This window comes from Bacillus rossius, chromosome 17, assembly GCF_032445375.1.
Source record: "Bacillus rossius redtenbacheri isolate Brsri chromosome 17, Brsri_v3, whole genome shotgun sequence".
NCBI lineage: Eukaryota > Metazoa > Arthropoda > Insecta > Phasmatodea > Bacillidae > Bacillus > Bacillus rossius.
This window is the reverse complement of record NC_086344.1, coordinates 32,563,361-32,588,186: the sequence shown is the minus strand read 5'-3', so window position 1 is coordinate 32,588,186 and position 24,826 is coordinate 32,563,361. Positions and strand designations below refer to the sequence as shown.

At 39.0% G+C, this 24,826-nt stretch overlaps 2 protein-coding genes across 2 annotated transcripts in view; one reads left to right on the top strand and one right to left on the bottom strand.

Annotated features, from left to right (window-relative positions):
* Positions 1-24,826, bottom strand: part of LOC134540837 (allatostatins) — a 510,609-nt gene that overhangs the window by 394,323 nt on the left and 91,460 nt on the right. The window lies entirely within an intron of this gene.
* On the top strand, positions 1,366-24,367 carry LOC134540605 (serpin B6-like). Its single transcript, XM_063383441.1, has 8 exons — positions 1,366-1,446; positions 5,303-5,409; positions 7,657-7,833; positions 9,232-9,445; positions 13,437-13,648; positions 15,762-15,947; positions 19,000-19,141; positions 22,984-24,367. Exons 1-8 carry the CDS (start codon positions 1,431-1,433, stop codon positions 23,121-23,123), a joined length of 1,194 nt encoding a protein of 397 aa, XP_063239511.1. The 5' UTR covers positions 1,366-1,430; the 3' UTR covers positions 23,124-24,367.

The window sequence follows — 24,826 nt, the reverse complement described above, 5'->3', positions numbered from 1 at the left end:
GGCGATACCGCGCTAGAAGCACCACACTGTAAATTATTAATTTTTGACGTGACAACGTCTAATAAATCGATGAACGCCGGCTGCACGCACGAAAAAATGTCCCGTAACGCACATTGTCCTGTTATGCTGTGTCCTGTTACGCTCATTGTACGCTTCCACTGCATCTATATATCTCTCTTCCACTCGATTGGAACAACCATCGATTTGACTTTTTCGAGGCACATTAAACTTGAAACACTCCCATTCGTTTCCTACTTTTCCTATCATCGTCCTATCCTTAACAGAATAACACAGATTGGAAGAAGTTAAATAGCAAACATGTATAAAAGTTATATTTAAAATAATCTCTTCGTTAAAGTAATAAACATATTTGAATGAATGAGTGCAATATAAAAGTAAATTTATCAATTAAATTGTAGAATTCATTTCACTCCTTCTTTGTATTCATACAAAATAGTGATATTTCAATAAAAATTATTCAATTTTATTCATAAATGTATGCAATCATTTCATCAATGTTTTGTTATGACGTTGTCACGTTAAACTTTCGTCTGTAAACCGACTTTACAGACAACAAATTTTTTTTTAAATGAACATAATTATTTATATAAAATTATGACAATGGTAAATTTTTACATTTACATGAAAACAACTGCATCAATACAAAATAGTGTTCTCAGTAATACTGGGGTCGGATACTTGCAAGGGTATCTATGAACTGTGTTGTCCCAGTACCTCCAATAGTTAAACTTATTTGTAAACCGTTCCCTGAATAGCTTCCCAGTATTAACTATGCACATAAAGAGCATGATACAAGAAAGTAAAATCAAAGTGTTGATTAATCTATTATATTTCCCATGGTTTACAAAAAAAAATTGCTTGGATGAAACATGAATTAAAAGATAAAATCATGCGCAAATTTTTGTAAGAGATACTCAGTATTATCCCCAAAAAAAACGTATTTCATAAACGTAAAAATAATGTGACATGTGTTGTGCAAATTTTTAATATCTTCCTTGGCAAGTGCTTTCCAAAGAAATCGTTTGTTTAAAAGTTCACAATATTTATTCCTGTACAGCGATCTAGTAAGAGTCAATTGAAACTTTGATCACAGAACTCCTACAATAAAATATTTGTATTGTGACGACGCGACGGTCATCGTCTGACTTTTTTGTTTACAAAAGCACAAGATCGCCTAGAACCCAGATAACTTCGTGTAAACTGCAACTAGGGGAATTTCCTCGTGGATAAGAGCTGGAAGGCTTATCGGTGTTTTGACCAGACGCGAGAGCGGACCGCGTGACCTTGGCGGAGGTCAGTCGGGGTCAGAAATCGACTGCAGATGAACCTAACATCTGCTGACAATACATATCCCCCTTCAGTGTTCTTCCAGACATCGTGAAGGACGAGTCCATCCGACTGCAGGAATCATGTTCCTTGTGAAAGGTGATGTACCGCAGAACACGAAATATATACATATATCCTTTTTTTTTTGACGTGACAATGTCTAATAAATCAATGAACGCGCACGCACGAAAAAGGATGACGCATTGTCCCGTTACGCTGTGCCCCGTTACGCTCATTGTACGCTTGCGCTCTTCCACTCGATTGGAACAACCATCGATTTGACTTTTTCGAGGCAAATTAAACTTGACACACTCCCATTCGTTTCCTACTTTTCCTATCATCGTCCTATCCTTAACAGAATAACACAGATTGGAAGAAGTTAAATAGCAAACATGTATAAAAGTTATAGTTAAAAAAAATCTCTTCGTTAAAGTAATAAACATATTTTAATTAATGAGTGCAAATAAAAGTAAATTTATCAATTAAATTGTAGATTTCATTTCACTCCTTCTTTGTATCCATACAAAATAGTGATAATTCAATAAAAATGATTCAATTTTATTCATAAAAGTATGCAATCATTTCATCACTGTTTTGTTATGACGTTGTCACGTTAAACTATCGTCCGTAAACCGACTTTACAGACAACCAAATTTTTTTAAGTTATACTTCTTTGGGTGCGTAATGAAATAAAAACGATTAGGCCTTAATCGAATTTTTACGACGCGCACGCACCATGCAACGAAATTTCCAAGGGAAGATGGCCGACCCTGGTGTATGACCCATACATAAGCCACTTTCACAAAAATTAGAGGAAATCCCAAACGCATTGCTGTGCTAAATGAAACTTTATGGTAGCGTGACAACCCTGGATAAATATTTGGTAAACTAAAATTTTCATAATAGAGAGTAATTTTTCAAGTTTAAAAAAAACCTAAGGATATATATTTTTTCTTTTTTTTAAATTATAAAATAACTAGCTGGCTGGTGATTTTCATCACCAACCAGCCAACCATCTTCCCCTCTTTATTTATTTATTATTTCTTGCAGTTCACGGGTTTAGTGTGACAGTTGTGTTGACTTCGATAAATCGGTGACAAATTTAAAACGTTTACAAATTTATACCCAAGCCTCACCTGGGACTCGAACCCACAACCCCTCGCACCGTAAGCTAGTGTGCATCCGACTACTTTACGGAGGTCGGCTTTATTACAATAATTATAATACATGTTCCCGCTGTAGGCTTCGTAGCTAAAAGAACTTCATCCAAAACTCGACAATGGATTTTTTCATTACAGATTATAGGATTATACAAATTGTGCTCTAAGCAACTATATATGAATACATTTTTTTAGTTTATCGTATTTCAGTAATATTCTTAAATACTTAGCTCAATACAGTGGATTGATTGTGTCTTGCTAGGTAGGCCTAAAACATTTTTTTTTTACTTAAGGTACTATTAAATTAATTATGGGTGTTACGAAATGCATTTTCATGAAATATCGTTGGTAAAAAAAATTAAACTTTATAGAAGTACAAATATCCTTCAATACTTAATAATTTATAATCATCTAACGTATGAAGAAACTAATGAATTTAAAAAAAATTGGGCAGTATTTAAAAAAATCTTTGTTAAAAATCAGTTCTAGGCAGGGGTTTTGTATTTTTTTCAAGTCTTTTTTTTTTTTCGTTTTTATCGGATACTCATCATTGTATAGTTTACCTTGCGCTCAGCAAATCGAATAATTCGAAAAGTCGACGTAGCTGCTCCGGTAGCGTATTCTAACGCTTGAGTCGCGTTCAGAAATTTAGTGATTGGTATTCAATACTTGTCCATATAATTAAAAACATTAACTTATTGTGAATGTCAGTAATATTGTGTTTATAAACTTTTGACGTGACAACGTCTAATAAATCGATGAACACCGGCTGCACGCACGAAAAAGTGTCCCGTTTCGCTGTGTTCCGTTACGCTCATTTTATATTTATCTTTGCTAACTTGAACCTCCTAGCATTGCGACCGAGTCCGTGGCGTAATTCTGTTTTCATGCATTTCAATGTAACATTTTCATTGCTCTTTGCTAACCCGTTCCTCCTAGCATTGATGCAGAGTCCGTGGCGCAAATATATTACTTTTGATTGCATTTTGGTGTTGGGTAAGCCATTTTCCTTCACATCATCCTTGAAACACTCCCATTCGTTTCCTACTTTTCCTATCATCGTCCTATCCTTAACAGAATAACACAGATTGGAAGAAGTTAAATAGCAAACATGTATAAAAGTTATAGTTAAAATAATCTGTTCGTTAAAGTAATAAACATATTTGAATTAATGACTGCAAATAAAAGTAAATTTATCAATTAAATTGCAGATTCATTTCAGTCCTTCTTTGTATCCATACAAAATAGTGATAATTCAATAAAAAATGATTCAATTTTATTCTTAAAAGTATGCAATCATTTAATCAATGTTTTGTTATGACGTTGTCACGTTAAACTATCGTCCGTAAACCGACTTTACAGACTACCAATTTTTAAAGTGTATTTATATAAGTGAGGTTATGTTCCGCATGTATTATTTATTCGCAATATAAATTATTACATTATTATTTAAGTAAATAAAATTAATAAATTAGAATTGTTCAAATTATTCTAAATTTATCTCGATTATATTACTAAATTAGATAATTAATTTTTGTTACAAAAAATTTCAAAATAGTTTGGTGTCTTAAATATAAAAAAATTATATCTTCTAATGCGTGAACATAAGTACACACACCTTTAATTATTTTTTGTTAAATTTGTCCTCCTTATTTCCAATTTAGCATAAAGGATATTTTTAAATACTACTCAATGGAATCTGGCTTTTTTTTTTTTTTTTACTTTATCGAATAGATTCAAGAATCCTATAGCCCCCTGCCCACGGTGCACAGAGCTTCAGGTAAACCACGTGAATTGAAAATGGCTCAAAATATGTGAGTGGGTATGTTTACGAAAAAAAATTTAAGGTTACGTTGAGGGCAGATGAATAGTTCTGTTTTCGTATTTTCTTTTCAAGCTGTATTTTTAGAAGAGTGAAAAGGGCAATAATGCGTGTTTTCAGAAAAATTTATACATGAAACTTCCTGTACAGATCCTTGAAAGCACTCAAAGGACTTGCATTACTCATTTATCTTCATTTCTCCGCCGTATAATGTCACGGTCACAGCTCGACGCACGACGAGAAGACAAGACTGCGCGCCAGTCCAGAGGAGACACCGCGCTAGAAGCACCAGCGAGCGTCGCGCTTATCATCCCGCCTCGCTGGCACAGATACGCCCCTGACTAGGCGGGCCCCATAAACCAAAATTAAAACAGTTCGCCTACGTATGTCCGTCGGTCAATCACGTGACCTTTCAGCCAATAAAAATTGCCCAAAATGTTTATTCGTACATCCTCCTGAAGGTTGGTAAATTTATACGGATGGACGGATGAAATCATACCTCCGAATGTTCGCAAGGCAACACGGCTACGTACACTAGCGTCTCCTATCTGCGAAGTTTAGAACCATCAGTGAGCCATCCAACATGAATCGACTACATCCAACGACACCTGGCAGGCGAAAGCTATAGCGTACCGCCCAACATTGGGGTCAACATGGCAGGCCATGACGTCGTACAACTTGGCCGACAACAGCAGCAATGGTGTACCATAACTATGGCGCACAATCCCCAGGATGTACCATAATCTATCCCTTTTCTTTCGTGTGGTGTACCATAATTATGGCGTGCAATTCCCAGGATGTACCATAATCTATTCCTTATCTTTCACATGGTGTGCCATAATGTGCGTAATTAATACCTACAGCATGCCATAAAAATGGCTCACTGTGACATGATTATCGTACGTACCGTAAAAAAACTGCAATCACAACTGCGTATTTGGTGTAAAACTCGCCCACGTGTCCGTGTCCCCAGGCCTGCTGGTCACGTGCGCTCTCGCTTCGATGCGGATGGCGGGCGCGGAGCTCACCGCTTCCAGATGGCAGGAGGCTGTGAACTCCTTCTCCGTGGACCTGCTCAAGGTGAGGGACGCCGCCTTAGGTACCGTAGTTACCTGCTGAAGCAACCGGGTGTTGCCCGGGCTAAGCCACCCTCGGGAGAGCTGATTTCCGTAAAAATCCTTTCTTAGCGGGTGTCTGCGCAGCAAAAAGGAATACACTTGCTGAATTTCCATGTCTCCAGGTCTTACAGTTCCTGAGAATTTGTGAGTCAGTGAGTGGTAGTCTTCACCCCTGTTCACCCTCTTTCCGTTGAAGAATAAACTTCAAAAATAACGAAAACACGCGTTATTTTATTTCTTTTGAAGGTTATATATACAAAATGTAGTTTTCGTAAGTTAAGAAGAAAAAAGGTTTTTGTCATACAAAAATTTACCACCACTTTTCACCCCTTTAGGGATGGAATTTAAAAAAAAAATCCTTCCTTCATGCGCTCCTAGTATACACAATGGATATTTCCTTCATATTACAAATGTCTAGGTCCATCGGTTTAGGCTGTGCGTTATCTGTCAGTCAGTTCTGTGCCATAGGTATGGAGTGGCGGTAATGCACAATCATGAACCCTGCAAGAATGACCTACGTGGTGGATCTTCTCAAGCTTTCGCCGAGAGCGAACAGGGATTTGAAATTTTGAGCACCACGCGCTTTACAAGTGAAACTTCACGCTTCATCATCCACTTGAAAGATAGAACTAAGCAAATGAAGTACAAAGTTAAGGTTCACAATGGAGGTATCATGTATGGCGACGAAAAACTTGCAAAAATATTACTTTAATAGAATTTTTTTAGATATACGCCAATTGCAGTTTTGCACTGTTTGTCATGGAAAAATTCCGATATTTTCAGTTACGATTGTGTGTTCGTATGAAAAGTGTATCTAAGTTATGACTGCTCTAAGTAGAGTTTCTAATTTATGACTGTTCTAAGTAGTGTGTTCGTAAGTTATGGATGTTTTCTGAGTTGTGTGTTTGTAAGTTACGTGATTCAAAGTGTTATGAAAGTTCTAAGTAGTCTGTTTAGTGTGTAAATTATGGTTGTTGTAAGTTGTGAGTTCGTGAGTGATGTGCTTCTAAGTTATTACTGTTCTAATAGTGTGCTTCTAATTTATGACTGCTCTAAGCAGTGTGTTCGTAAGTTATGGATGTTCTGAGTTGTGTGTTTGCAAGTTACGTGGTTCGAAGTTATGAAAGTTCTAAGTAGTCTGTTTTGTGTGTAAATTATGGTTGTTATAAGTTGTGAGTTCGTGATTAATGTGCTTCTAAGTAAATACTGTTCTAATAGTGTGTTTCTAATTTACGACTGCTCTAAGCAGTGTGTTTGTAAGTTACGACTGCTCTTGGCAGTGTGTTTGTAAGTCACGACTCCTCTAAGCAGTGCGTTTGTAAGTTACGACTGCTCTAAGCGGTGTGCTTGTAAGTTACGACTGCTCCAAGCAGTGTGCTTGTAAGTTACGACTGCTCCAAGCAGTGTGCTTGTAAGTTACGACTGCTCCAAGCAGTGTGCTTGTAAGTTACGACTGCTCTAAGCAGTGTGTTTGTAAGTTACGACTGCACTAAGCAGTGTGCTTGTGAGTTACGACCGCTCCAAGCAGTGTGTTTGTAAGTTACGACCGCTCCAAGCAGTGTGTTTGTAAGTTACGACTGCTCCAAGCGCTGTGTTTGTGAGTTACGACTGCTCCAAGCGGTGTGTTTGTGAGTTACGACTGCTCCAAGCGGTGTGTTTGTGAGTTACGACTGCTCTAAGCGGTGTGTTTGTAAATTACGACTGCTCTAAACGGTGTGTTTGTAAGTTACGACTGCTCTAAGCAGTGTGTTTGTAAGTTACGACTGCTCTAAGCAGTGTGTTTGTAAGTTACGACTGCTCTTGGCAGTGTGTTTGTGAGTTACGACTGCTCCAAGCAGTGTGTTTGTAAGTTACGACCGCTCCAAGCAGTGTGTGTTTGTAAGTTACGACTGCTCTTGGCAGTGTGTTTGTAAGTTACGACTGCTCTAAGCGGTGTGCTTGTAAGTTACGACTGCTCTTGGCAGTGTGTTTGTAAGTTACGACTGCTCTAAGCGGTGTGCTTGTGAGTTACGACTGCTCTAAGCGGTGCGCTTGTTATTTAAGACTGTTCTATGCGATGTGCTTGTAAGTTACGACTTCTCCAAGCGGTGTGTTTGTAAGTTACGACTGCTCTTGGCAGTGTGTTTGTAAGTTACGACCGCTCCAAGCAGTGTGTTTGTGAGTTACGACTGCTCTTGGCAGTGTGTCTGTCCACCCCGTGTCCGGGCAGGAACTGGCGGGCGGACGGCCGGGGAACCTGGTCTTCTCGCCGGTCAGCGCGGCGACCGTGCTGGCGCTCCTGCTGCAGGGCGCTAAGGGCGACTCCTCGAGGCAGCTCAAGGCCGCGCTGAGACTCGGCAAGTGCGAGGCCAGGGAAGGTTACGGTCGCCTCTCCCGCTCCATGCAGGTGGCTACCATCACCTTTCAATATACACACACACACACTTATATATATATATATATATATATATATATATATATATATATATATATATATATATATATAGCTGGAGTACCCGGCGTTGCCCGGGCTGAACACGTGGAGCTTTATTGTCTGCGAGTTAAAGAAAACTGGATAGCGCTATCTGACAGTGTGTTGGACATAGAGAAATGTCACACAATTACTGTTTTATGTCCATGGCGATCGGTTATTTATTATTTATTATTAATTAGAAATTATTAAGACCATTGATCGAGATAAAAAAAAACCATCCTATCTCTCAAGTTGAAAAAAAATTACAAATAAATGCTAATTTTCATCGAAATCGGTTGACTTGGTGGAGAGTTCACTGGAAACAAACATCAGGACACTGGATTTATATATATTAAGATAGTAAATAGAACAGAAATATTCATGTAAAATTGCAGATATTTGTAAATATGTTGAATATTACCCGAAAACAATTGCTTCACTAAAAAAAAAAAACGATTTCGCAGTACTACTGGGTTTGGATTCTTACCCAAACATTTATGCTTTGTGTTGCTCAAGTACCTACATTTGTTAAAATTCTATTTATAAACCGATCCCTGGACAGTTTTCCTGTATTAACTGTGCACATAATAAGCACGATAATAAAATAAAATATATATAGTTGCATGAATCGTTAGCCATTAAAAAACTGAAAAGTAGACAAACAAAAAGCAGTGTTACAGGGCATCACTGCTGCGTCATTTCTACCTCTCCCCTGTCGTCTCCCCTTCCGGACGTTAAAACTAGCTACGCTACGTAACTATCCCCTCCCCCCCGAGCCATCTTCACATTAAACCATTAGGGCATGCGTAGCACTCTCCTCCTCTACCGGTTCCCCCACCATGTATCTAACTATTCCCCTCATCACCCTGTTCCCATACTACATACCTAACTATTCCCCTTATCAACCTGTTTCCAACCACATACCTAAATTTTCACCTCATCTCCTGATTCCCCCACCACATACCTAAATATTCCCCTAATTTCCCGGTTCCCCCACCCTTACCTAACTATTCCCCTCATCACACGGTTCCCCCACCCTTACCTAACTATTCCCCTCATCACACGGTTCACCCACCCTTACCTAAATATTCCCCTCATCAAGTTGTTCCCCCACCCTTACCTAACTATTCCCCTCATCTCCTGGTTCCGTCACCACGTACCTAAATATTCCCCTCATTTCCCGGTTTCCTCACCTGTACCTAAGTATTCCCCTATGCGATCAGTATTTTTGTAAGGCTCGAAAATTGTGGCCCCCCTCAGCATAGAAGTTTCACTTGAAAACCAAAACGAGGATACCGCCACAAAGACGACCGACCAATCCCCGTCTCGCAGGAGGAGCGCGACACCACGGCGGTGCTGGAGGCGGCGAGCCGGGTGTTCGCGCGGCCCGGGCTGGACCTGAGCGCCGGCTTCCGGAGAGCGGCCACGCGCAACTTCGGCTCCGGGCTGGAGGAGGTGGACTTCTCCGGGGGCGACGGTCCGGAGGCCATCAACTCCTGGGTCTCCCGGGCCACCCACGGTCGGATTCCCAGCATCGTTGGAGACGGTACAGTCATTCCGCCCAACCACTTTCTTCTACCCACGGGTGTACTCAGTATGGGTGTTCCAAAAACGTTCGGGTGAAGGTGGCGAATGACCACTGCCTTTTTTTTTGGGACGCAACTATGACCTACCTTCTCGCGGGCCACCCGCGTCCGGATACCCAAAATCGTTGGAGACGGTACAGTCATTCCGCCCAACCACTTTCTTCTACCCACGGGTGTACTCAGTATGGGTATTCCAAAAACGTTCGTGTGAAGGTGGCGAATGACCACTGCCTTTTTTTTTTTGGGACGCAGCTATAACCTACCTTCTCGCGGGCCACCCACGGCCGGATACCCCGCATCGTTGGAGACGGTGCAGTCATTCCGCCCAGCCACATTCTTCTACCCACGGGTGTACTCAGTATGGGTATTCCAAAACGTTCGGGTGAAGGTGGCGAATGACCACGGCCTTTTTTTTGGACGCAACTATGACCTACCTTCTCGCGGGCCACCCACGGCCGGATACCCAGCATTGTTGGAGACGGTACAGTCATTACGCCCAACCACTTTCTTCTACCCACGGGTGTACTCAGTATGAGTATTCAAAAAACGTTCGGGTGAAGGTGGCGAATGACCACTGCCTTTTTTTTGGGACGCAACTATGACCTACCTTCTCGCGGGCCACCCACGGCCGGATACCCAGCATCGTTGGAGACGGTACAGTCATTCCGCCCAACCACTTTCTTCTACCCACGGGTGTACTCAGTATGGGTGTTCCAAAAATGTTCGGGTGAAGGTGGCGAATGACCACTGCCTTTTTTTGGGGACGCAACTATGACCTACCTTCTCGCGGGCCACCCATGGCCGAATACCCCGCATCGTTGGAGACGGTGCTGTCCCTTCGCCAAAACCACTTTCTTCTACCCACGGGTGTACTCAGTATGGGTATTCCAAAAACGTTCGGGTGAAGGTGGCGAATGACCACTGCCTTTTTTTGGGACGCAACTATGACCGACCTTCTCGCGGGCCACCCACGGCCGGATACCCCGCATCGTTGGAGACGGTGCAGTCCCTCCGCCAAAACCACTTTCTTCTACCCACGGGTGTACTCAGTATGGGTATTCCAAAAATGTTTGGGTGAAGGTGGCGAATGACCACTGCCTTTTTTTTTTTGGGACGCCACTATGACCTACCTTCTCGCGGGCCATGTTACAGAGCAACGCTTCCAAAACCCGAATCCTCGTAAGGAAAACAGAACGGCATCTGTTTCAAGAAACTGTGCCTTGCAGCGTGGCTATAAACTGGTTTCAACACATTTCCATCGGAATACATTTAACGTACTAGAGATAGCAGCACCATCGTAAAAAAATATTACCGCCTTTTAAGTTGCGATTATTTCTTATGAACAATGAAAGGTACAAAATGTATCCCTGGATAGTTTTGCTATCGTAAAGTTTCATTTGGAATGCCAACACGCTTGGTATGTCCCCCGATATTCACAAAAAAATGACTATATACGACTTAATGGCGCCTGCTGGTCCACCGTATGGACGAAATCAACATGCGCATGCGAGTAATTTGAACAACAGATCGGAAATGGATAGGACACCAAAATCCATTCCCTAGAAATATGGGACTCGCCGTGTCCTATCGTACACTATGAATTTGGTTAGGGTACAGGTGTAGCATATTCAACACCTAAACCCTTTTTTGTGTCTTGGAATTCCGACCTTATATTTTCCAAGAATTTACAATATATACCTATTTTTTTTTCCAAATAGTTAGCCATATTGAAGTTCAAGCACCTAACTAGTAGACCAAACATGGTGAAGTGCAGCACACAGATGAAGATGAAAATAAATTTCCTGCACATGGGCAATCTTTGATTTGGCAATTAACAGTTTAACCTTTGCCGGCTCGGTGCCAAAATTTAATTCAGGCTTTTTAATTGGAAGTTAAATATACTTATTATATTAAGTAAATAATTACCTCATCAGTAAATGACAGATAAATGACAGGAGCACACCCAAACATTGAGCAATCAGCTAATCCATGAATTCAAACGAATGTTCTGATTGGATCACATGAAGTGGACCGCAATGATCACGTAAACGCAGGAAACTGTTGTTTGAAGTACTACCTGTAGGTACGACATAATTGGGCGAGGTGGCAGAAGCCCAAACTGTGTTCGAAAGCCTTTTGCAAACATAGTTGTTGATGCACGTCATCCCTGTGAGTAAAAAGAGAGATCGGATATAATCGTTCAATTTTTAATCGCATGATTTGTGTTGTTGTGCCTTTTTATGAAATATGCTATTTCTGGGTTCTTGCTGCATTCCGAATACCTAGATTGTAGTGTCTCACTGTCCCTCAAAATAATGAGTTTAAATATTTTTCATTTTTTCTGGTGGGAGAGGTAAATAACTTGGAAAAATTACAAAGAACCAAGGTTCAAAATTAACCACCATAATGTAACACGTTATCTGTCCTAATTCTAATAATTATTCAACATTATCTGAAGTAATCAAAACATAAATAATTAAACAATTTTCCTCCGATTCCAATGACACATTTGGGAATCGCAACACTTTAATGAGCACTTCCACAGAAAAACGCAACAACATGAGTTTGTAATCATGGTATTCATCACAAACATCTGCGAAACACTTGCTGTATAAAGCAGCTGTAAAAACAAATCAACGAAGGTGAAAGTTAAACGATAATTTAATTAGTATCTCTGCAACACGGCCCTGACAAAAACTATACCTTAATTTTGAATAGCATTAAAATCTACTCTCAATTTGGCAGCAGTGCTATCGGGCTTTAATACAACATGGCATGGATTTTTAAAGGATCAGCATAAATAAGACTCTGATTCAAACACAGATTCCGCGTCTCAATCCTTCAAACAGACTGACGTTAAATCTTGATACTGCTGTTTCAACTCAGATTGTAATTCAAAATGTCGCTTGAGTCTATGCAGTCACTAACACGATTGAGTATATAAGTTAATCTGCGAAGGTAATTAATTGCTGAATTAAGTCTTAATGTAGATGCCTTAACATCTCTAGCACTGAACATTAGCTTTTAAGGTATATTCTCCACATTTCAACCTATAAACTAATTTATCTAAGGTGATTAGTTGTGCATGAAAAAATACTGAGTGCAAAAGAATGAGAGAATCAGGTTGAAACACTGCTGGTCTCGCCAGTAACCACGCTAAAGTTGTGTATAAAACGATAGGAGAGCCCAACTTTCTTTCCAAATATCTTAACCTTACAACACACAAAGAAAAACATTCAAGCAATATTTAAATGATATCAAGCATTGAAAATGCGGGATCAGAAATACAATTTACTGATCTACAAGGCATAGTAAACAGATTTTGGGTCTCGTTTAAGCTAAAATTCGCGGAATGGTGTAATAATTTAATCATAATAGTTATAGACACTCATTAAAAATAATATCTTCCTGGCTTCTTGAAGCTCTGTCTCACAAAGTGAATGAGGATTTAATTTTCTTGTCATTTATTTTATTTGAGGCCCTTTCCTATAAATTTATAAAACATTTTTTTCTTCTATAATTTGCTTAGTACATATTCATTTACTATTACCTAAATGAAAATGTTCATTATACCCACGTGTGTGACTTTCTACAACTCAAAATTCATGGTTAGTAAATATCTTGAGAGAAAATTGTTGGTCCATCAAGTGAACAATAGGAAATGATTTACAGGAATAACCTATAAAACAATAAAGGCAAAACATTTTATAACTTACTTTGGCATATGAGAAAAACCCTAAGACGGTAGCCTACTTATCAATATCAGATTGTAACAAGTTTTAAAAGTTTGAGAATATATGACTAATGCCATGTCATGCAGAAATATTGCATGATTATCGAAAAACTTAAAAAAATATAGCAAAATATACTGGAAAATCTAAAACGGTGGACGCCAGTATAAGGCTCCAAAATTGTGAAAAGCAGAAAAGATGCCCCTGCTTATCCTTTCAGGTTTGTCCCCGGATGTGGTACTGGTGCTGGCGAACGCGGTGTACTTTAAGAGCCCCTGGAGACACCCTTTCAGCAGGTCGATGACATCCAACGGCACCTTCAGCCGACTGGCCGGGTCGGAGGTCACGGCCCCGTTCATGCAGCTCGGCAAGCTGCTGCAGGCTGGGGAGGACCCAAGTCGCGGCGTCAAGTGGGTCCGGCTGCCATTCGTCGTGAGTGCCCCTTTTTCCGTCGAGCGGCTGAAGACCCCTGCAGTTCCTCCAAGCATACATCCTCGGATCCCCATTTTTCCTCCAAGCAAACAACCTCGGATCCCCATTTTCCTCCAACCAAACATCCTCTGATCATGTTTACTCCAAACATACATCCTCAGATCCCCATGTTTACTCCAAGCATACATCCTCAGATCCCCATGTTTACTCCAAGCATACATCCTCAGATCCCCATGTTTACTCCAAGCAAACATCCTCCGATCCCCATGTTTCCTCCAAGCATACATCCTCTGATCATCGTGTTTCCTCCAAGCATACATCCTCGGATTCTCATGTTTACTCCAAGCAAACCTCCTCGGATCCCCATGTTTCCTCCAAGCATACATCTTCTGATCCCCATTTTTACTCCAAGCAAACATCATCCGATCCCCATGTTTACTCCAAGCAAACATCATCTGATCATCATGTTTCCTCCAAGCATACATCCTCAGATCCTCATGTTTCCTCCAAACATACATCCTCTGCTCATCATGTTTCCTCCAAGCATACATCCTCGGATCCCCATGTTTACTCCAAGCATACATCCTTGGATCTCCATGTTTACTCCAAGCAAACATTCTTGGATCTCCATATTTCCTTCACTTGATTATCCATATAAAAAATTACTTAAAAATGAATACTTCCGAACCCAAAATTTCCCTCATTTAAACATGTACGATTTAATGTGATCTTCATGCAAACATTTTCAGTTCCAAAGCTTTTTTCTGTGAAAGTATTATTTCCTTTTAAGAAACTAATTTCATTAGCAATATCCTCGAACCCAAAGTTGTCTTCACCCAAACATTTTGGATCCCAAAAATCCTTTTTTGTAAACATTTCCGATCATAAAATTTCCTTCATTTAAAACTTTACATTCCTGTTGTTTCCAATTTGCAAACATTTCCAGCCCCAAAGATTCCTTCGTGAAAATATACTTGAACTCAATTTTACCTTCAGGAAAATTTTTCCTTAGACTCATAGTTCCTCCAAGCAAACATTTCCGATGCTCAAGTTTCCTTTACGCAAACATTTCGAATCCAAAAGTTCCTTCAACATGAGCATTTCCGAGCCCAATATATTTCATTAAAGCATGTACTATTCTAATGTGTTCTTCAGGCAAACATTTCTAGTCACAAAGATTCCTACATGAATACATTCCTGAGCATGAAGTTTTCTTCAGGCAAACAAATTTTTGGCCTAACAGTTCCTTCAAGTAAACATTCTTGAGCGTGATGTTGCTTTCATACGAACTTTACGAGCCAAAAACTTCCTTAATTGTGAAAATTATCTACATCAGCATTTCCTTAGTGTATTGGTTCCTGATACTACATTTCTATCGCGCAAAGATTTCTAAGCAAAGCATTTTCTCAATGCAAAACTTTCCTATCTCGGAAAAATACCAATTATTTCTTTATACAAACTTTATCGTCTTTAATTTTTCCTTTATGCGAATATCCTCAATCGTAAAATGTTCTCCAAAAGATAATTGTCATATTATGAATTGCCTTCGTACGAACAAGCTTAAAATATATTTCATTTGTATTTTTAAGTGTTCAGAAATAACATTTTTGTGAAAATATTTGAGCCCTATATTTCCACCATGCAAACGTTTCCAAGTATGAAATTTCATCCTGCAAAAAATTACATTTATACAATTCCTATTTTGTAAAACAAAAATTTTGTGAAAATATTCGAGCCCTTCATTTCAACCATGCGAACATTTCTAAGTTTGAAATCTCATTCTGCAAAAAATTTAATTTACCTATAAATTCCTATTATGCAAAACAAGTGTTACGTGGTGTATTCTTACGTGTGAGTATTGGTGGTGTTTATTGATATATTTAAGATGTCAGACAGTTTTTTTTTCCTTCTTCCAGTAATCAGGAAATTAAACATGTACTTAATTGGTCAAAAAAGAAACTCAATTGATGTGATGCATACGATTGAACAGCTAAATATTTTTTTATACACTCTCGTGTGTTAAAAATAAATTGATGTATATTCAGGATCCACTTGGTTTATGGTGCATATTTTCCTTTTTTTAATTTCGTGCATTGTGTTACATTTTGTCCAGGATGGAGGTTTCCAGATGATCATCGTTGTGCCCAACGAGAAACGTGGTTTGGCAAGAGTGCTGACAGATTTGACACACGAAGATGTGAAGATGTTTACTCAAACTGGCGATCTCAGATTTGCCAGAGTGAAAGTCCCACGCTTCAAGATAGACTCTAACATCAATTTGGTGCCTTCCCTGAGAGAAGTAAGTAAATTTGTGACTCCAATTTCAAAAGCTTATCCATTCATCCTTATTGATATTATAAAGAGAGACGCTGTATCCGAATGAATAGGGATGCGTCCGTAGCACACATATCTCTACATCCCTTATAAAATGCAACCACAATGTAAAATAAGCATTTTTTAAGGGATCGATTGTATGAGAATACTTGTACTGCTAGTAACACCTGTTGACAACTGGTCGTATTAATGTGAACATAGCCATCATGAGTTGCGATATTTATGAATATTCAGCCAAATGTACATAACAACGAACTATTATATAGTTTTAATGTAGTATGGATGTTATATATGTTAGCGAGAAAAAAGTTTGATATGAATCCCAAAACATTAAAAATACTTATAAGGATCATTAAATACTCCTATAAGTTTAAATTCGTATTTCGGTAAATTTTATCAACGTTTCATTTGTCGCTATTTGAATTATCACTTACACTTATTATATTTTAAACAAATCCTATGCCAAAATCTTAAATACTATTTATTAAATACAAAATAAATTCTGGTTAGGCTGTCCAGTGTGTCCGTAATGTCACGGTGCACTTTCAACCAGTCACAGGAAAGCAACGAAACAAGTTATATAGAAATGTGAAATCTTCGCCAAATAACAGGTTAACACCCCAAGTTCGTATACCTGTTCAGTGCAGTCCATTTGTTGCTCTGCACACATCGAAACAATATTATAGTTCGACCCACACACGGTTAAGGACGTCTGGTGTAACAGAGTAAATAACGTCTGTAATTTCTCCATTTGAAATTATTAATGTCGCTGATACGTTCAATGTACACACTTTGCTTCACATAACACTACTGTTAGAAGACTAATGATTTCAGGTCCGGAGATCGTGGCAGCACCCACTCACGAACAATGTTGGCGTACTGTGGAGAAGAGCTGTCCTGTTGGAAGATGACACCTTCTGGAAATTGTGACACTGCATACAATTGCGACATGTCAATGTAGCGGTTTGACATCTCAGTCTTTTGCGCAAATAAAAATGGGCCTAAAACCGTATCATTCATCGGGGCACACCACACGTTTACCTTAGGGGTGTTAACGTTCGTGCTCAATGTAGGCACGAGGATTTTCAGAAGCCCATATTCGGACGTTAATGGCGATGAATATGTCCACAGACATTGACTGTGGCCTCATCGACACACACAATCTTTTTCAGAAATCGTTCATTCTTCTCGATCTCATAAGCATATATGTAACAAACGCGAATTGTGAGGATCTATCCGCCGGTTTGATAGCGTACAAGAGCTGCATTTTGTAACCAGAAAAATGGAGACATTTCTTTAAAACGATTTTAACTGTAGTCTTGGTTAGGCCTTATTCTCGAGCACACAACGTTTTGGTCTCCTAAGGTAGCTCTCCAGTATATCCTCTACAAACTCGTCACTTACCGTTGACCAACCAGAACGGGGTTTGTCCAACAAACTGCTGGTATCCTTGAGTTGCTTATCCCACCAATTAATGTTATTCCTATGTGGTTTCTCTTCTTTGTACTCACGTCGAACTTTGGCCACGGATTCAAATTCAGTAAGTCACAGAACACACTGAAATTTTCTCTGTGCCGTCCACATCTCGACTGACGTGGTCTGATCCACTGCTGCTACGCGGTTCGTGGTGTTTGTGGTGTTGCGTCATCACCTGCGCGCGCACATTGTTGCACATCGTACCACAGAAACACTTTGGGATACTGTCCAACATAATGCAAGTTACAAGCTCTCGTTCCGTTTCTGTTAGCCACAACGAGCGTTCATAACTGCTCCCTGACTTTACCGATCAAAAGTGCACAATGACTTTACAGACATACTGTATTTTCGACTACAGTCAAGAGGTTTTTTTAACATGAATCTCCATCTTTGTGTATGAAATAAATAAAAATAATTTAAGAAAATTGATGTTGCTTTATTTTTTACATGAATTCAATAAACATATAATTTGACGGTCGGGCGGTCACGCCAGAAAAATTGTGACACTAAACCTCGACAAACTCGGCCCATTGTTCACGACCACTGGCTCAACTAACTTCATATCGACAAACGATTCATCAGAGAGCATATCCACATCCATTACCAAACAATGTTCTACATTCCCCGTCGCTTCTCGCGAGGCGGACGGCTGATGCTCGCTCGAGCGCAAATTTCATGCCTCGTTCGGGGGCTCGTTTCGATACCTGCGATACTTCTCTGCATTTTTAATTCTTCTGCTCAGGCGACTTCACTTGTTTTCTTTCTTTTATCCAACATAACTCGTTTCCGATCAGGCATTTTGCGATTAATGGCTCCAAGACCAAAGTTGGTAACTTTATAGTTATTCCACTCAACTAGCACCACTCAGTGCTCACTCACGAGAAAATTAAAGTTTAAACCACTCAAGACGGTCTATCACTTCCGGAGTTACAACCCTCACTGACTTCAATTCGGCGCTCCACGCCAATGCTCATTACGTCATCACTGCAAATGTAAACTGGGTGGGTCATACGTAACGACCATGAGAAAAATCTGCTCTACTGAGTTATATTTACTTCAACTCTGTAGCTTTTATAGTTTACTAATTTTAAGCGGTTTCGAATCATAAACCGAAGTGACACCCAACCCAAAATTAAAGACACTTATATTGCTGTCAAATATTCATGTCAAAAAAAAACACTAATCCTAAGGTACAGGACGTAGGGACGCATCAGTGTATGCGAGTGTCGCTTCCCTAGAAATCTCGAGTTTAGTAGAAGCAACGGCGTCGCTTTTGAGGATTCGGAAGCAACGCTAAGATGGCCGCGTCCACTAACATACTTAGCCAAGAGATCTATTAGGCTGGTATTCGGATGAAACCAGAGTGTATTTGTTTGTAGGAAGTGCAATCGAAGACTAATGGACCTATTAAACAAATTATTTCACCATTACAATGCCATGCTGTTTAATGTTGACATAACCTATAAAAAAACTCGATGGTGCATGGCCACCAAGTGCAAGTGTAGTCACGACGACATGACAGGCAAGCATCTCGTTCGCAGCTCGGGGTGACGGACATCTTCGAAGCGCAGCTCGCCGACCTGAGGGGAGTGTCTCCTTGCGGCGGCCTCGTGGTCTCCAGGGTCCTCCAGAAGGCCGACATGGACGTGGACGAAGAAGGCGCCACCGCTTCGGCCGCCACCGGTGAGTTACGTCAAAGATGGCGTCGTCGTCGTCGTAACGTCGTTACGTTCACTCTCTTTACGTAGGGCAAGTCAACGTCAAAGTTCGAGGTCAGTGTTGACCAAAATGGCCGCCGTGACTTCACAATCCAATACGACGGCACGCGACGTGTCGAAATTCACAATTTAAAAATGGCGGAATCCAAGATGGTAGCCCAGGGTCGAGGTCGCGATGTAAGCGTAGCGTGGAGGCACACACTGTTCGGCGATGGTGGGCGCAATTTCATGATTCAAGGAGCCGGAAAATTCTAGAAAATAAGATGGCGGAATCCACCGGTGAGTTCCGTCAAGATGGCGTCGTCGTCGTCGTCGTAACATCGTCACGTTCACTCTCTTTACGCGGAAGGGGAAAGGAAGGGGGCAAGTCAACGTCAAAGATCGAGGTCAGTGTTGACCAAAATGGCCGCCGTGACGTCACAATCCAATACGGCGGCACGTGACGTGTCGAAATTCACAATTTAAAAAAAAAATGATTGTCTGTAAAGTCGGTTTACGGACGATAGTTTAACGTGACGTCATAACAAAACATTGATGAAATGATTGCATGCTTTTATGAATAAAATTTAATAATTTCTATTGAAATATCACTATTTTGTATGGATACAAAGAAGGAGTGAAATGAAATCTACAATTTAATTGATAAATTTACTTTCATTTGCACTCATTAATTCAAATATGTTTATTTCTTTAACGAAGAGATTATTTTAACTATAACTTTTGTACATGTTTGCTATTTAACATCTTCCAATCTGTGTTATTCTGTTAAGGATAGGACGATGATAGGAAAAGTAGGAAACGAATGGGAGTGTTTCAAGTTTAATGTGCCTCGAAATAGTCAAATCGATGGTTGTTCCAATCGAGTGGAAGAGAGATAGATGCGGCGCAAGCGTACAATGGGCGTAACGGGACACAGCGTAACGGGACAATGTGCCTAACGGGACACTTTTTCGTGCGTGCAGCCGGCGTTCATCGATTTATTAGACGTTGTCACGTCAAAATGGCGGAATCCAAGATGGTGGCCAGGGTCGAGGTCGCGATGTAAGCGTAGTGTGGAGGCACACACTATTCGGAGATGGTGGGCGCAATTTCATGATTCAAGGAGCCGGAAAATTCTAGAAAATAAGATAGCGGAATCCAAAATGGCCGCCGATGTCAAGGTCGAAGATGTAGGCGAAAGAATAAGAAAAATTACAGCAAGATAGCTAAATGAATTTCCAGAAATATTATTTTGGAAGGGTTACTGTAATAATTGTAGATATGCATTTCTTCCCCAATGTAGCCCGACTTACCTCATACACAGAAGCGGCAAGAATAGTGTTTCCAGGTAGACCGTATTTAATGCTGGTTTTCACACTTGTCATTGTAAGCATGTCTTTCATACACACTTTACATGTGTGTTTTTTTTTATATTTAATAACATTGATGTATGCGTTCATGACTTATTTAAATGAAATGATCGAAAATTTGACTTAAAAAAAGTACTAAAAAATTAAATGAGAACTAAAATATAAGATATTAAGTTTTATTTTCTCAAGCAAAATCATTACTTAAATTTCTATGTGCCAACGTTGGCGTTCTTAAAGTTTTCTATCTCCTGAGATTTTAGCCGTACAGTCAATTGCTTTCAAAGTTTAATTATAAAGAAGATTACGCATAAAAAATTATATAATTGTTATACCAGACCACCTTCTTCACAAAATCCTGGCTACGACCCTGAAGCGGGAGATAATTAAGGACCGTAAAATTTCATCTTTATCTCAACAATTTTTATGATACGTTTTTTATCATTAGAAAATTTAAAATTTGGCTTTCTTAAAAACATGCATTTTTTAAAAAATATAAAATGCTTTAGTTTACAAGATTTAACTGCTTCAAAATGTTTAAGTTATTGTTAATTAATTATAAATATATAATATAAATAACTAATTAAAATTAATTAAGTTATTGGTAATTTATTATAGAAAATATTTGGAACGACTGCAATGTCATATAATACTGTCAAAACACACTATGTTAAGGTCTTTGGTAATCTCTTATTGTTAGTGTGTGATAGCTACCTTAACGGAGGCAAATATTCGATATTACAAGATAAAAAAATTGGCATAGAAATTGTTGAAGACAAGATGGCGATTTTTGATTACTATCTCTCCCTCTTAAATACATATTATTGGGAGACTTTCTTAGGAGCTAATTTCAGTACATACACCTAAATCGCATTGCTATGTGTCCTTAAGACCAGTATACTCGAAAAAATAATTTTGTGTCTCCATGATGTTCTGAACAAATCAGTAATGTCAGTATGACCTAAGAGAGTTAATTAATACGATTCAAAAAAATCCTTAATAGAGTAGTTAGTTTTGTTTTAATTCAAAAGTAGATTTATTTAAAGATATTAAACGTTGACATAAATTTACTCCAATTCAAAACTCTAATTCGATTCTTAAAATGAATCTTTGAATCCGAATGTATATTTTAAGAATTAAGAATATAGTTATACGTAAGCGAAAACAAATATATCTTAAGTTCCGAAGGGACATTAAACCCACAAAAAAATTATTTAATCATATTTTTACGTTACGCATGTAATCATTTTCAATATTTAGTCAAAAAAATCTGAAGCGCTATGAGCATTGTAGCGGGCAAATAATTTTTTTTTAAACCGAATGTAGGAATAAATAATGTTGCCTACCTAGTATTTGCCAACTACACAGGTACTGATGTTTCAATTTTTAATTTGCCAACCCCCCTCCACACCACAATTTTTTTTCCTTCGAATATAAAATTTAAGCTTTTGTGGCATTTGTGGTTTCCATTCGTCCATCCTTAATTTTTTATTGCTTCACTGTCACAGTGAATTTAAAATAAATTTTAGAGTGTTTTTTTGACGTGATAACGTCTTATAAATCGATGAAAGCCGGCTGCACGCACGAAAAAAAAATTGTCACGTTCCGCCTGAGCCGAGCGTGCAAGATCCGGCCAACCACCGTGCGAGAATATCTTCTATAATATCAAACCGATTAGGGCGGGCTTTTTAACTAATTGTTCGTGATTATATTTAAACAAATTATTAAAAATTAAATTTGCAAAAAAAAACTGTGAATATAATTTGAAAATTAAAAAAAGTACTTAAATTTTTCATCGTTTTCTTATGACGTTATCACGTAAAATTTATCGTTCGTAAACCGACTTTACATACAACCCCTTTTTTATATTTTTTTGACGTGACAACGTCTAATAAATCGATGAACACCGGCTGCACGCACATTGTCCCGTTACACTGTGTCCCGTTACGCTCATTGTACGCTTGCTCCGCATCTATCTCTCTTCCACTCGATTGGAACAACCATCGATTTGACTTTTTCGAGGCACATTAAACTTGAAACACTCCCATTCGTTTCCTACCTTTCCTATCATCGTCCTATCCTTAACAGAATAACACATATTGGAAGAAGTTAAATAGCAAACATGTATAAAAGTTATAGTTAAAATAATCTGTTCGTTAAAGTAATAAACATATTTGAATTAATGAGCGCAAATGAAAGTAAATTTATCAATTAAATTGTAGATTTAATTTAACGCCTTCTTTTTATCCATACAAAATAGTGATAATTCAATAAAAAGTGATTCAATTTTATTCATAAAAGTATGCAATCATATTTCATCAATGTTTTGTTATGACGTTGTCACGTTAAACCGACTTTACAGACAACCAATTTTTTTTTTTTTTAACTGAGAAAGAGTGTACGGTGAAAACGCGTGAGCAAAACGTTTTGTGCAACTTCAGCGTCACGTGTTTTTTTGCAGTGGTGGAGATGGAGCGGAAAAGCTCGATTCCGCACTTCAACCCGATAACTATCGAGGCCGACCACCCTTTCCTGGCCTTGATCGCCGACGAGAAAGGTTCGCCCATCTTCGTCGCCGTCGTAGAAGACCCGTCAGCCTGAAGCTCCGGACACGGGGGAAGAACACAGATGATACCTTACCTACCATTACTTGATGTAAGCTTTTGGATATACGCGCCATTGCTAAGCACATGTATGCAGGGGCGTAGCCAGGGAAGGGGGGGGTTAGGGGTTCAACCCCCCCCCCCCCCCTCCTTAGCAACGAATCTTTAATTAATTTCTTATTCATCACTCAAACAAATTTCATTTTAAAATTAATAAAATTTTTACCATTATAATATTTAAATTTAAGTACCGAAAACTACTAAAATAGCACTATTTTACACCTTAAAATCCAAATTTTCCCGGGGGAGGACCCCCGGACCCCCCGCTTTAATACGGGGGGGGGGGGCATACTTTTTAACCACCCCCATACACAAATCCTGGCTACGCCACTGCATGTATGTCTGTAGAGGAAAACTATAAAAAAAAATTAAAAAGACAAAAAAACACAAATCAAGCAAAAAAATTTGCTGTTGTCAACAGGATATAAACACCACATAATATTCCATAACAGGAATATGGTCAAAAAACAAAGAAAAACAAAGAAAAAATGGACTTGGAGAACTAAAAAAAAACACAAGTGATGACAGCACAAAAATATTCAACCCAAAAAAATTCAGCACAACATTTGAAAAGAGACCAAAACATGACAAAACGAAAAGACGAAACAAACACAATAGTTATCCAAAACAGAAAAGAACGAAAAAAAAAACACAAATGATGACAGCACAAAAATATTGAACACAAAAAAAAAATTCACTACAACAGTTGAAACGAGACAAAAACACGACAAAACGAATAGACGAAACAAACACAATAGTTTTCCAAAACAGAAACAAGCGACGTTTCGGGAACTGCTATCTGCTCCCGTCCTCAGGCAGAGACGCACATGGATCGAAAACACAGGTGCGACAGTTGTCATACAGACATGCATGTGCTTAGCAATGGCGCATGTCCAAAAGCTGACATCAAGTCATGCACTCCCATTGCACAAATCATTCAAAGATGATACCTACCATTGTAAAATTGCACTGCGATCGCTCAGCTAATTCCTATGAACCTTCCCATGTTAATAAAGAAGAGAGTTTGTCGGTCTGTCTGTCTATTTGTCTATCTTTAGTTGGCGTAAGGCGTTGAGACATGGAGAAAGAATTAAAAATGATATCATTGTAAAAAATGTACTGCGATTGCTTTAACTGATTCCTGTGAACCTTCCCGTGTTAATAAAGAAGAGTTGGTCTGTCCTTCTGTGTCTGTCTGTCCTTCTGTGGTTCGCTTACGACGTTGACGGTGAGGTCTAAATCCATGAAATTCGGTACGTAATTACTCGAGGAGAGGATCCATTTTCAAGTCAAAGATATTTTTTCTCAAAACGTCCGAATCAGTTTTTTTTTCTTATTAAAATTTTGGTGAATTTTCCCGATAATCTCCATGGTAACGGCTACTGCGTTGTTTACGATTTATTCACTTTCGGTCTTTGGTCCGGTCTTTCTGTAATCATCTCTGCCGTCATATTGGGACAGTATTGGTCAAGATTTAGTTAATTTCAAAAGGGCCCTGAAGAAACGTTTCTTCAGTGATTTTTTAATATTTAATTTCAATGATTTTATTTTCGTTCGAGGCGTAGCAATGGCGTGCCCAAGAGGAAGGGCGTGTGTAATGAGCGACGCGAGATTGTTTTACCTGTAAACTACCGTCGCGAA